At 40.4% G+C, this 14,138-nt stretch overlaps 1 protein-coding gene across 5 annotated transcripts in view; it reads left to right on the top strand.

Annotated features, from left to right (window-relative positions):
• Positions 939-14,138, top strand: part of ZC3H13 (zinc finger CCCH-type containing 13) — a 46,055-nt gene continuing 32,855 nt past the window's right edge. Inside the window, exons 1-4 of one of the 5 annotated variants that reach the window (XM_021375768.1) lie at positions 939-1,139; positions 6,991-7,113; positions 7,551-7,660; positions 12,953-13,064. In XM_021375768.1, the coding sequence (XP_021231443.1) occupies positions 6,997-7,113; positions 7,551-7,660; positions 12,953-13,064 (339 nt within the window). In that variant the 5' untranslated portion in view covers positions 939-1,139; positions 6,991-6,996. Of the gene's footprint in view, positions 1,140-4,605; positions 7,114-7,550; positions 7,661-12,952; positions 13,065-14,138 lie in introns of those variants that run through there. The other 4 variants (XM_021375761.1, XM_021375776.1, XM_021375784.1 and 1 more) reach the window with 4 other exon arrangements.

Here is a 14,138-nt window from a genome sequence, read left to right as displayed (position 1 = left end):
TACAAGGACAGGCTGAGAGAGCTGGGGCTGTTCAGCCTGGAGAAGAGAAGGCTGCGGGGAGACCTGAGAGTGGCTTTTCAGTATCTAGAGGGGGGACTGTAAGAGAAAAGGGGACAGACTCTTTAGCAGGGTCTGTTGTGACAGCACAAGGGGAAACAGTTTCAAACTAAAAGAGGCAAGATTTAGACTGGATATAAGGAAAAAGGTTTTTTAAGATAAGGGCGGTAAGGCACTGGCACAGGTTGCCCAGAGAGGCGGTGGATGTCCCATCCCTGGAGACACCGAAGGCCAGGCTGGACAGGGCTCTTGAGCACCTGAACCAGCTGTAGGTGTCTCTGTTTGTCACAGAGGAATTGGACTAGATGGCATTTAAGGGTCCCTTCCAACTCAAACAATTCTATGATTCTACAAGATCCCCCATTTTGGCCATTTGAGCTATTACTGATTTTCTTACAAGAAAACAACTCTATTCATCACATCTACTATCAAACAGAAAGGACATTCACATGGGAACTTCTCACTTTAGATAAAGACAAGGTCACGCAGATGGCCTCATCACTGATACTGAATGGGAGCTGCCCACGGGCTCCTCTACTACAATTAACTGGCTACTGGCTACTGCAGCCAAGGGTTTTTTGCAGCGCAAGACACAGCAGAAAGCCACGCTGGATGTGCAGCGCAGCACAACAGAGCAGAGGGCCTGCTCAGGTTGACTTGGATGAGAGAGTTGGGTTGGGTCATAGAGCGACGTCTATTAAAACGGACCTCAGAGCGACGTCTACTAAAAGGGACCTCAGAAGCCACCGGCTTCCACCCCAGCGCCCCTCCCCATCATGGCGGCGCCGCCACTTCCGCTCTCGCTCCCGCCCCCTCCGACGCCACCACCGCCGGGCGGCGCAGGGGCCGCCGGGAGGGCAGCGCAGCCGGGCGCAGCGCGGCCCCGTGGCGCGGGGCAGGGCGGGAGCGGTAGCGGCGGCGCCGTGGGGCTGCGGGAGCGGCGGCGCTCCCCGCCTTCCTCTCCGCGTCGCTCCGCGCTCAGGCCCGGGAGGACGGACTCCCCCCTCACCCCCTCCCACCCTCTCCGCCCCGGGCGGCGGCGGAGGAGGCGGCGGGGAGCGGCGCGGCAGCGGAAGGAGCAGGTGAGTGCGGCGGCGCGGCCGGGGCGCGGGAGGGCCGTGAGGGAGGGGGCTGGGGGGCCCGCGTCGGGGTGCTGGCTTGGGAGGCGGCCCGCCGGGGCCTCCCACGTTCTCGGCTCTTGGCTGTTTGTGTGGCTCCTTTTGTTTTCGCCGTCATTGGGCCCCTTCTCTCACTGTCTGGCCGCGAGGGAGTTTCTGCTTTGTCGAATTCCCAGTTCCCTCGAGTGCACGCACTAACCGCCCCCTCCACGCAGCGCAGGGTGCCCTCGTGAGGCGGCCTGTCCCGCCCTCGCTTCGCCTCTGTGCTGGATCCCCGCCCCTGAACCCCCCTGTCCTCCCTCCCCTCCGCCAGGTGTGCGAGGAGCAGGTGGGGCGGGGGGCAGGGCCTTGCTGCAGGGGTTCACCCTGCTGCCTGTCCGCAGGCCGGAGCGGGCAGACTGCTCCTGCTGAGCTGACGTGCATGTCACACGGACGTGCTAGCCTGTTTGCTGAGCCCCGCTGCTCAGCTCGTTAGCTGAAGCGAGACTGTGTGCCGCGTGTTAACGTGGGCATCCAGCTTGCAGCTTGGAGACAGTGGGCATCCAGCACGCTTGGTATCCTACCATAGAATCGTAGAATGGCTTAGCTTGGAAGGAATCTCAAAGATCATCTAGTTCCAGCCTCCAAAGAGGGCTGAGTGAGCTTGGGTCTGCCCGCACCAGTCTGCGTAGGCTGGCTCTTGGTCTGCCAAAACATCTTCGAGTAGGATAGGACTTAGGGGAGGTATGGACTACTGCATATGTTCTGTTGTCATCCTTAGGCCTTGCTGTTTATTTATGTATTAAAATGTAGAATGCCAAGCATGGTTTTATGCTGATGGGAGCATTGTTGGCAGTTGTCTGTCATCCTTAATGGGGAAATACCCAGTGTTAAATCAGTGATAGCTTCAGGTTGGTGTGCTGATGAGTTAACATCCTGTGGCTGTAGAAATAAACTTGGATTAATTTCTGTCAGACAGGCTTCTTAGTTAAAGTTGAAGGTTTCTAGATTCGCATCCCATAGAAGTACAGCAAGCATTGGAATCTTCCTTTGAAAATTGTTTAGCTACAGATTTTATTATTTTTAGTACTATTTTTAGGTAGTGAAACTGTGGAACTCCTTCAGGTATCACTGTTTGATTAGTGTTGTGACATGGAAATGTTGACTTTGTGATTAGAAGCAAAACCCTTTCAGCTAAAACCTTTTCATTTGGAAAAATAAAGGGGAGCACTGACACTTTCCTCTTTTCAAGCTTTTATTAAGTCATTAGGGGTTGTAAATGATTTAATTTATCCTGGAGTATTGCAATCAGTTTGTGTCTAAAGTTCTGTTAGATTTTAATTTCAAAAACTTGGTTGTTTCTTTGAATGAGATGTTATTTACTGCTTCACGGGTAGGATGATGATGATGTTTAGGCTGTGTGTGCTGTGCACGTATGCATGCATGGACATTGCCATACTTGATAGCGATGTTTTGGACTTTTTAAGGAGACTTCCTCTCCTTACAGTTTCTCTGAACTTCACTTTTGCTGTGTTATGTCTCGATTACTAGTTTACTTGTAGAAGCAGGATTGATGTTTGCAGAGGACTGGATTAGGTTTTTCTAACAATAAAAAAGCACATTTCAGATGTTTTTCACTTGATTACGGCTTCTGTAGTATCGTACTTCTGTTGAACAAAAGTATTAAGCATGCTTGACTTCCAGACCTAGGAGTGCTGCTAATAAAAACAGAACCTTGCTGAATATTGTGTCAATCATATCACACTTCAGTGATTTTGGTTACTTACTTATTGCCCACTAGATATACTCATATCTATCTACGTTTAGGTATCTTAGGATGTTACTTTATAAATATATATTTGACTTCAAATTACATTACAGATAGTGAGAAGCAATCTGTTAGTGACATTCTGGCAAAGTTACTCCCTTAAAGACTAACATAGGTGTATCTATAAGTGAACAAGTTGTTATAGTGCTGAAATATCTCTAGTGTACAATTAAACAGTCCAGCAGACACTGTTCCTATACGTAGAGGTAATGCTTTATGGTTGTTACAGTCAAAACCTTAGATAGAGAACTTAAGGAGATCAACTTCATGCTCCTCAATTAGTGTCTTAGCATTTTTATTATGCAAGTTAATATATTTGGTAGTAGTAGGAATCTGCTACAGAATTTGCGGACGCTTCAAAAACCCTAAGAAGGTTTAACCGTGCAATGTCACGTACATGAAATAGAGAATTAGATATATTTCTATTTAGAAACTTGAATTATTTTCAACATTATTTGAAACATTGTACGGGAAATCTGAATGCTTAAGGCCCTGTCCACGCTGATGCCCAGTGTTGTCTGATCCCCCTGGGTAGATCAGATGCAGAGCTGGTTGGAAAGGGAAATGATGGGTGAGCAGTGTGGGGTGGGCAGGGCTGTGATGGTAAAGCGGCATGAGATGCGTGTGGAAGAAGTCAGCAAGTTGTGGGAATTCTTTTTGGATGTTTAATCACAGTTACCCATTAATTTGCCATCAGAAGAATCTGGAAGTGAAACGTTTCACTTAAGCTTTCAGTTCCTTTCCCCTTGTAATACTTGTCTATCAGCAAGGGGAATGCTTCTATACTTGTCAGTAATAAAAAGCTGCCATTTTGCATCTAGAATGTCAAATACAGCATTGTTTTAGTAATCTTTGCATATCTGACTTGCTTGGTCTTGTGAGGAATGAGAATGGGAGTGACTGCATATTCAGGTACAGCCTCTCAAATGTGATGTGCATCTTCCAGTGTGTGGATATTGCTCAGTTTGTCTCTGAATTATGTGCCTGGACTCTAACCCTGCCGCCTGTGTCACAGCTCTGTTCTCTGACAAGTGAATTCTTATCGTGCAGTTCTGGCTGCAGGAGTGAAACCCCTCATGTGGTAGATAATGTGTGCTAGATAATCTGTGTGTACAGAAAGCAATGTGCTGTGCAGTCCCAGCATGCTGTTTTCATTTGCTCAAAATGATTTCTCATGAAGTAGCTCTTCCGTTAAGAAATGATCTAGTTTTAATAGCAAACCAGTGGATATGGGCCAAAGCATAAGGATAGAATCGACAGGATGCTACCTGTGTTTTATTTTCACATTCCAAGTATTTATTTTATTTAAAAGCAGCTTTTTGTTGTGTTTTTCTTTTCCCAAGCCTTAGAAGATTCAGGGTTGGATGGTGTTTTCTTAATTCCCTTACAAGTATCAGCCAAAGTATGGTGAAGTGAGTAGTTGGGATGAAATTATCCATTTGGTTACGATGATATTCTCCCCTCCTTCCTTTCCATGTTTAGAACTGTTCTTTTAGACCTAGGCATCATCATTTCCTATAGAGATGAATTCCAAGAAGATATTAGTTGCTGTGTAAAGGGTAACATGGTGGTGTTTGTTGGTTTTTTGGTTTGTTTTTTTTTTTTTGCTGTTTGTTTTTTTTTAAAGATATTTTGCCTCTGATTTTTTGGAAATGAAAGGATGTTGAAATTAGGAGGCAAAATGATTGCAGGTTCGTTGTATTTGTATACTGCTATCACGTCGCTGTGCTGTACTTACGTATCAGGTGCACTCATTTTATCTGTCCTTCATGTGTTGAACCCCCTCCCCCTACGCCATTGCCGGTGCCGTTCTCCTAACTCTTTTTGTTTCAGATACGGCTCTTTTTACTGTAACCATTTAAACGGAGTTCAGTATTTGGAATGTGATTGTCTTAATAAAAATGCTTTCGCGTGTGTCAGTATATATTTGTATCCTGTATTCACAAGCAGCTGCATGGAACTTTACAAATTCAGTGGGTTTTTTTGCTAAAATACAGCGCGGAACAATCCTGAAACGGACTGGTGCTCAGCTAGACTAGAGGTGGTGTTTGCTTTCTAACTCCGATGATTTATCCTGTCAGACTTTGTAACTACTGCTGCACATTGAGCTGTCCACAATGACTCCTAATTATTTTTTCTCAGAAGACTGGACTAATTTGAACTCATCAAGTATTTAGATAAAATCATTTCTTCTTGTGTGCATTACATTATATTTATTTGCATTTCATCTGCTGTTGTATTACTCGATTTTCTAACTCGATTAGATCTTTCTGGAAATCTCTCTTCTCCACAGTTTTTTACTAACCCAAATAATTTCCTGCTACTGGCGAAATCTACTGTTTCACTGTCTGCTTCCATCCTCTAGAGCATTAATGTTACCCATTGTTTTTAATGTCTGGTATACACCACGTGGTTATCTTTTGCTCTCTGAGTACTTGGTTATCTGAACCTTGCTTGGGAGATGCCGTTCTTCAGATCACCAACGGCTTGGAGGAGCAGTCACTAGAGCTGAGCTGAGGAATGGCTCAAGTACAAGTACACGGCGTAAGCTTCCTTCTGTTGTGTATAAAGGAGCTGAAGCGCTCAGTAAGAGCTTGTTTCCTTCGTAGAAAGTGCACAGATGTCAGACCTGTAAGTGAGGTCTCATCACCGAGTTCACGGAGAGATTCAGATAAAGAATTTCCACCAGGGTACAAGGAATATAAGAATAGGTATTATTAAAGTGCCAGCTGTAAAATGTAGGCTACAGTGGTGTTATATTTTGTGTACATACGTATGCATCGTGGATTCCTTTTGCTGTAGAATGGAAGCTTACAGTCTGAATGCTATGGGAGCATATGCTGGTCAGACTAGTGACATTTTGTACTAATCCAGCCTGCTGGGGGCTAGATTAAATATGTATTCTTCTGGTCGTGTGAATGAGCTTTTTGTTATTTGTGGCTCGTGTTTGGGTGTAAGAAATTAGCTGAAGTGTGTGTGTTTTGAACAGAGTAACACAAGGATAAGAGCAGAAAGATAGGACGTTAGTGTTTGGCTAATCATGCTATACTGACTACTGAGCTCCAGAATGGTAGTAGTTTGCTGTACAGTAGGTGGGTTTTTGAGTGGTATTTAAATTGTCCTGCAGCTGGCAGGCTTTCCCAAATTGTTTTTTTTCTGTGCAGATTGGTAGCCCTTAAAGTATGGACAATAGTTTTTAGAGCCCATTTTCCTACATTCCTTCTCAAGTGCCCAGTGTCATGGTTCATTTTTATATAGTTTTATTTCTATGTTCAGTAACTCCTTTCTTTATCAGGTAAGACAAATTGTGAGTTATTATTTGTCAAAATTGCTCTGTATTTGCTTCAAAATCTGTTTTTTAATGAGAACTAGTTACTTCTTTATAAGCTTAAGAATTGTATTGCAACAATATTTTTTTAATACTTGGCCAGTTCCAAATAGTTGTACAACACAAAGCAGTGATAAACACAGTGTGCGGATGTTGTCAGGATGGTTTTCAGTAGGTTCTCACACGTAACAAAGAAAAAAAACAAAAGGGAAAAGAAGAAATGGAACTCTCATTTTTAGACGCACTTCTGAAAATGGGAGTTTTTAGTAGGCAGAATCTGTTTCTGAGAGCCTGGTGAAGTAACGTTAGAAGATTCTTTCACTTGAAGTCACTTGAGTTGTTGCACAAAGATACATGAGCAAGCATCTGTACGGTGTATTGTTTGCTACCGGCATGGATAACATTATATGATCTTTCCAGAAGGGAAGCTGAAGAATCCAAAGCAGTTCATAAAATAAAGTGGAAATTTGTCATTACCGGTGTTCTGTTGACTAGTTTGAAACAGAGGCATTCCTTGTAATTAAAGACATTTCACTCATTTATGACTTTTTTTTATTTCTTCATCACCTCTGCAGCAACTCTTACAACGTGTATCATACTATTTTATTCGTGTGAGTTCAGTGTCAATAGCCCCAAACTGAAGGATTTTACAGTTTTGCTTTCTTTTTTGGTTGAAGTAGTACAAAATGTCAAAAATTAGAAGGAAGGTCACAGTGGAAAATACCAAGACCATATCCGATAGCACATCCCGAAGACCCAGTGTGTTTGAAAGGCTTGGACCCAGCACTGGAAGTACTGCAGAGGTGAGTTGTAAAAACGTTCTTCTTTTCTTCCCTGCCCCAGCATTTTCTTTTCCAGGATTTAGATGGTGGGAAAGAATAGCTCACAAGTGCCAAATGCTCAGCTGTCACAGATGTTAGTAAAGGTGAAAAGAACTCCTTTAACGTGTGGATGTTCAAAATACTAGTACTAGAACTTTCAAATAACGTGTGTTGTCCCATCTTCTGGAGAAGAGCAGTAGTACTGTACATTTTAATACTATTTCCACCAACTTAAATTTTTCTCTGCCAAACCTGATGCTCATTGTTGATTATTTTTTTTTTCGAGTTATATTACTGGTAGACAGAAATTACAGATAAATGGGAGTTAATGTGGAGTCATTTGTTTGTTCTGCCACACTCACACCAATGGTGTTTCCAAAAATGAGTGTGAAATTCACCCAGTGATGTCTGTCTCTTAGACACAGTGCCGTAACTGGCTGAAGACTGGCAACTGCCTCTATGGGAACACATGTAGATTCGTACATGGCCCTTCACCACGAGGTAAAGGCTATAGCAGCAGTTATAGAAGGTAAATCAAGAACTCACTTTAAATTCTTCACATGCTGTAGGAAAATAGCTTTTACAACTATGTCTTTTGTTTTTGTCTTTAAATAATGAAATGCTGTGGTGTGCCTAATGGTATGTTTTATCAGTAACCAATTGTATCGTGAAGCTGCCCAGAGCAATTGATTCGGCAATGTGCAGTGGGTTTTCCCAAGATTTTTGTGTGCATGTAGCTTTACAAAATGGAGTCCACTGAATACAGTTTAACTTCTTAGATTACTTGAAATGGGAAAATCAAGTTCCTTAATGCATTATTTTTTTGTCTGTAGCGTCACTGCAGCTTCTGATATGCCTTTCTGTCCTTTACTAACACATCGTGTTGTAACTACTTAGAGCAGTAATCTCCTCCTTGTAACCCTTCTGCCTTCACTATCTTGTCTCATGAGTAAGGTATCTCTGTCCTTTCTCTCCAGCAGTGACTCTTCAAAACACAATTGTGTGATTTTATCAGATATTGGACAAATAGATCAAGAGAGGAAATTCAGAAAGTTACCACTTAATATATATTGTATTATTATATGTCTCTTCATATGTTGTTATCATTTTAAAGTGCTTTTTCCCCACTGTCCTTTGTGTGGTGCAACGCTGTATTCTTGTAAAACTAAATGTTAGTAATAAATTTGTACTATTGTCGTTACAAAGGACCGAAAAGATAGCATAGTTTTCTCGTAGTACCCCTTCGTATGAAGGCTTCACATTCTACACATGACTGTTTTGTGATGCTGTAGTAATGTCAGTGTCACCTGTAGGTTATGGATAGGTGCACTGAAGCATCGAAGTGTAAAGCAGCATGGTGAAGGCCACACAGCAGGGTTGGCATGAGGTTCTGGTTCTGTTTCCTGTTCCTGTGTCATGCTCTCAGGATGGCCTTGACTTTGCTTGTTTGATCCTCCCTTTGCTTCGAAGGTGGTAGCAGCTGGGATACAAAATATGTCAGTAAGCTGAATCTTTCTTCCAGTGTGTAAAAGATCTTACTCTGTTCTGCACGGAATGTTCCAAATGTGGGGAAACTTAATGGTGGAGAGAAATTTAAAAACTTAAATGTAGCACGTCAGTTTCTCCTTGCTTCCAAGTATTTGGAACACTCAGTGTGTGGTTCTGCTTAATTGTTTGAAGAGAAGTCACGTTTCTTTTAATGACTAAAGCTTTGCTTCTGCTTCACTGTCACCACTAACGCTTAAGAATAATGCTGATTTATTACTAAATTTTTCTTCCTATTAGACTGTATTAAAAAAGTCAAGGGCAGATCTTGCTTCTCATTTGCCTGATATGTTCAACATTTATTAAATATGTTATTTAAAAAAAAAAAACCTACAACAAAAAGAGGGAGGCAAAACCCCTCCTACCAAAGCAAAGAAATGAAAAAAGCAGGTTTGTCTTCAGAAGTTTCTATTGTTAGCTCTTGGCCAGGCACAGAAAAAGCTGTTTCACTTGCATAATAAAGATGTTGTTATTTTTATGCTATGTAACATTACAGAAATTTTCACAAATGTTGCTCAGATATTTTAAATGCAATCTGTTGGCTTTGTGCAAGTCAAGCTAATGCTGATTTCCACATCAGTTCAGTTTAAGCAGTATCTGTGTTCAGGTACCTGGGGCATACTGGTAGTGTGACTGCAAGCATTCAGCCTTCCCCGCTGGTGAAGTCTTTTGTCTGGTTTGCAGACAGTTTGGCTGGACACAGCTCATTGTTCTGTCTTGCTCGTCCTATTTCATACCTGTCTGAAGTAAGTCTCATTGTTAATGGTTTTATCTGACCATAATGCCTCCTGTAGTTCAGAGCATTACCAGACAGTAGGAAAACTTGTCTTTCAAGTGCTAAAAAGCCTCTTAAAGGGAGTATGCATGTGCTTTCAGCATTAATGCTGCTTCTTGCAGCATGAATTTTCATCTGTTAAAAACAGCCTGTATATTTTTGCATATAGAGCTTTCTTGATAAGTTTAAGAATCCATTAATAGACCTGCCTGTCTTCCAGGCATCTAAAGTAAGGAGAAGCCAGTGAAGAAAGACGTGCCTGTAAATAAGCTGTCCCATGAGGAATTTTGCTCTCTTTCTCTGCTCATGGGTTTTTTTGTTAGTTGCTTGGCACCTTTCCTGTTTGTCTTACACCATTGTCAGGATCAGTGGTTTTGTAGTGTCTTTCTCTTGCCTGCCTGAACTTCCGCAGTCTGAATCCTTACACTAGGTTTAAGAAACAAACTGAAACTCCAGTAACAGCAGATTAAAAAATATATATATATGAATTTTGAAAAGTGCCAATATTCTTGTACAGGAAACTGAAAGCAGAATGTCTAATGAGCATTCAGTTATGTACATTATATACTAATCTGCCTGTACACACCCATGTGCACGCATACACCCACTAATTTCTTTTCTAGGTGTATTGTAATGTGTGCCTGTCCAGGGAGCTGTTCCTGGCACTGGAAGATAGCACAGAAGCAAACAAGAATATGCAAAACATATGTTTCCTAACTGAGCTGCTTTGTCTAGAGGACTGAACTGCTGCAGGAAGTAATGCTGTTCAAATCATGTACCTGCCCTGCTTAACATTTGAAACAATGAAATTCAGCATTTAAAATATGGGCCCCACACAAAGTTATTTCATTAGAGATTTTTTTTTCCGCCTAATACTTTTCTTTCAGTGTACAGTGATAATACTGCGGAGCCTTTTGTGTAAATGGTTCTACAGTTGCACTGTAGAGTTGTGATCTTAAACTGTGGAATAAATTTGTATTTTCCTGTTGCAACTCAGAGGTGTGCATCACTTGAAATAAGAGAAAGCCCCCTTTTGGAAGGGAGGAAAAACAAAATGTGCAGGAAGGAGGCCATTTCTGAACATTGAACTTGTGCTGCACCTGAAGGCAAAATTAGTTGACCAACTTGTTTTTCTGTGCATTAAACCAAAATGCCTGAAAACAGTCACAGCTTCCGCAGGAACTACTAATTTAATGAAATGAGACTGAAATTTTGTTAAATCTTTGACTCTCTTGTCTTTTATGTTATGATGTTTGGTGGAGGGAAGTGTGTGGAACAACTGGTTGATTACCTTCACTCTGATGTTCTCCCAAAGCTGTTAAAATATAGTAATAAAAAGATAGAAAGACACCAATCAACCAAGCAGACAAAAACAACAGGCAGAAGAGCACAACAACAGTAGAACCCTGAAGCTGTAGTTTTTTTTCATTCCTGTGATTTCCTGATGATTTTTGTAATCGTAAAGCAAGTTCTAATACTCTTAATAAACTAAGTTCTTTTTTCCCTCCCTTCCACGTGGGAGAAGGTATTGAGGGTGAAATAACTTGAATTTTTTTCCACTCCAAATAAAAAAGGGAAAAAAAAAACAGTATTATCCATAAAACAAAATATATAATATCTCTCTAGGAAGTACGTGAGCTACATTCAGTGCAAGTTCTACTTTCTCCTTCAGTTACCAGTTTTTCCTAAGAATTGCTCTTCTTGAGAAACAATATTACTAGTACACTATCTATTATCTCTTTTGCCTTTTAAATTTATTTTCAGTTTCACAAACCTGGATCCTTTGTTCCATAACTGAATTACTATTAAAAATTGAAGCTTTGAATTGCCACTGTAGTGTTGAAAGATAGTTTGAAATACTTCAGAGAATTTTGGTAGTACAAAGGAATTCTGTTCTTAAGATGGGAGAGAAAAAATACGTTGAATTATGACCTTCACAGAGTCAAATACTTTAAAGATGATACAGTTTTGCACGCAGGGAAACTGACTTGTTTATATTTGTATGCTGGATATTCTTTTGGTCCTTGTTAGTGCTGAAAGAAGCAGCGCGCTCCCATTTTGTACCTTTTCTCTGATCTTGAGAGATCTTATTTACAACTTAATGAAGAATTAAATGCATTTAACAGTGAGAGCAGTCACTGGTGTTTTTCTTCTTAGATCTTAAGATACTTAACCTTGTGATGCTGTTTAAAGAATTAAATACAGATAACATTGCAAAGGAGGAAGTGGAAACAAATTACTGTGTTTCAAATCAGCACTGGTTGAAAATGAAGTCTTTCTTATTTCAATATTTTTATATGCAAAAACTGAGAGAGGAACTTTATGCATTATATATTGCATGACAGAGGAGATGTGGGAGAAACAACTATTTCTAAAGGGAAACTCTAATTCAGACTGGAGAAAAAAAGGCAAATGCAGATTTTTTTTATCCAAATATTAGATAAAATTTCTGATCAGATAAAATAGCGTTCATTACAGCTCTTTATTTCTTTAATGTAAATGGGTAGTTACACATCCAGTACTTTCATACAAGCATTTCACAGAAGAATATGTAATTAAAGCTAATAGCCGTCACGGAAGTGAGAGCTCGATATCAAGCCAGATTTATATGATGAGAAAATTTTCGTCAACTGAAGGATCATTTGAAGCAGCTGCTATGTCCCCTTTGCCTAGGAACTTGTTAAATGAGAGAATTGTTCTCTTGTAACCCGTAGGGGATAATTCAGCTTTTAAATCTCTAGAGGAAGTGATGAAATTGTAAAGATACCTTGGGAAGCGTAGAATATTCCCTCTCCCTTCCCTCATCACAGTAATTCCTTTAACAGCAAATACACAGTTGTGTGACTGGTAGAGTTCGTCCAGTATTTTAAAACTAAATAAAATAATTATATTATCGCCAGATGGAGAACAGAGGAGGCCTCCAAGAGTGTTCTGCTGGTACATGGCCTTGTGATAGCCATTCCTTCTGTAGCACTCTGACCAAGGTCGTGGGAGGATGGCAAGTAGGGCAGATGATCTGCACTTACGGACTTCCATCTGTGTTTGGAGTTGTCCTTCCGTGTGACTAGCTGCTGTTCTTCAGTAGTTTGCTTCTGCAATAATTATGATTATGTATTTATATAGATAACATAGCTTAAATATGGATGAGGCTAAAGATATTTGAAAAGACACGATCTGAATGATTGCGAAACACATTTGCATGATGATCAGAAAAAAATAGATTTGTTGCGGCTAGGATCACCAGTAGCTGATTTAGAGTGGTTAGTGAGCCATGACATAGTGTCATATGTACATTCATTTAATCTTTCTTGATGTTCTAAAAGAGGGTGTTTTTTTTTAATGCTTAAGCCCATTAGAACTGAATACTTTGTTTTCATCCTCATCGCTTCTATTGAGAGGTTTAGATCTCCCTGTATATACTAATAACAAATATAGTTAAGATTGTATTCCTTTAAGAATAGTCCCACAGAACTGGTTATATTAAGTTTCTGTATTATACAGGTCACCAGAAAGGCCTACTGGAGATCTCCGGGAAAGAATGAAGAACAAACGTCAAGATGTTGAGGCTGAGCCACAGAAACGAAGTACAGAGGAATCGTCCTCTCCTGTTAGGGTAAGAATGGAGTTTGCAGAACTCCGGAATCCCTCAGTAGCAATTGGGCAGTGCGTCCTAGAAACCTGTTTGTGGTGACTTGTAATATTTGAAATGTTAACACATAGATCGTTTTGTACAATAGCATGTGGCATATTTCAATGTGAAGTGTCTTAACAGTTGTATTACTTTGCATTTTTTTAGCATTTTTTTGATCTTTTGGTTCTCAAAGATTTTATAAATCCCACAGACTAAAATATGTTAAAAATACTGATAAACTGGCAGTTAAAAACAGTGCAGACTGTTTAATATTTCCAAGAAGATATATTGTTATTTGAATCACCCATTGTTTTTCCCACTGACATTTATTGATATCCATTGTTTACGTGCATTCTGACTCCAGTTGTTCATCTCAAATTTGCTTTTGATGAGACAACGCAGTTACTGTTGTGCTGGTTCATTTCATCTTCCTCCTCACATATTCATCAGCCATCCCAGCTACTCACTTTTGGGTTTTGCAACCAGTTAATTCATCATCATTCTCATTTTCTATGCATCTTTCTGCAAACTCAACCCCCTACAATATCAGAATTTACTTCAAAATCGCGTTACCTATTTCTGCTCTGATGTTAGAGACAGGGCAGAACTGGTAGCGTTATCCTGCAGCCTCTGTAACAATAGCATCAGTGTATTCTTGCATTATGTTTTTCAAGACTAATTTTATATAGATAATGATTAAAAAAATTTCTTTATGGAAAACCAGTTTTGCTTCTGCAAGTATTAACACCATTCTTTTTTTTTTTTTTCTCTGGGTCTGTTCCTACTTGCTGTGTAAAATGGATTTTTCTGTGGGGTGCAAATAAATCAACAGCAGCTGCTATAATTAACAGAATGGCTTACCTTCCAATCATGTTTTCAGTTGCTGTTAATTCATGTAAACTTTCAGTCTTTTTATTCTTTTACTTAAATGTGTTTCTTTTATTTTCTGATAGTTTGAATAAACTGTTTTGTTATTAAGCACATGGTTGGTGGGAAAAGTGTTTTTTTTCCAACCATTATTAAAAATGTAACTTCTCTCTTGGTACCACTCTAATT

The sequence above is a fragment of the Numida meleagris genome, chromosome 1 (assembly GCF_002078875.1).
Source record: "Numida meleagris isolate 19003 breed g44 Domestic line chromosome 1, NumMel1.0, whole genome shotgun sequence".
In the NCBI taxonomy this organism is placed as follows: Eukaryota; Metazoa; Chordata; class Aves; order Galliformes; family Numididae; genus Numida; species Numida meleagris.
Note: the sequence above shows the minus strand (reverse complement) of the source record. Positions and strands in the feature narration are given on the sequence as shown.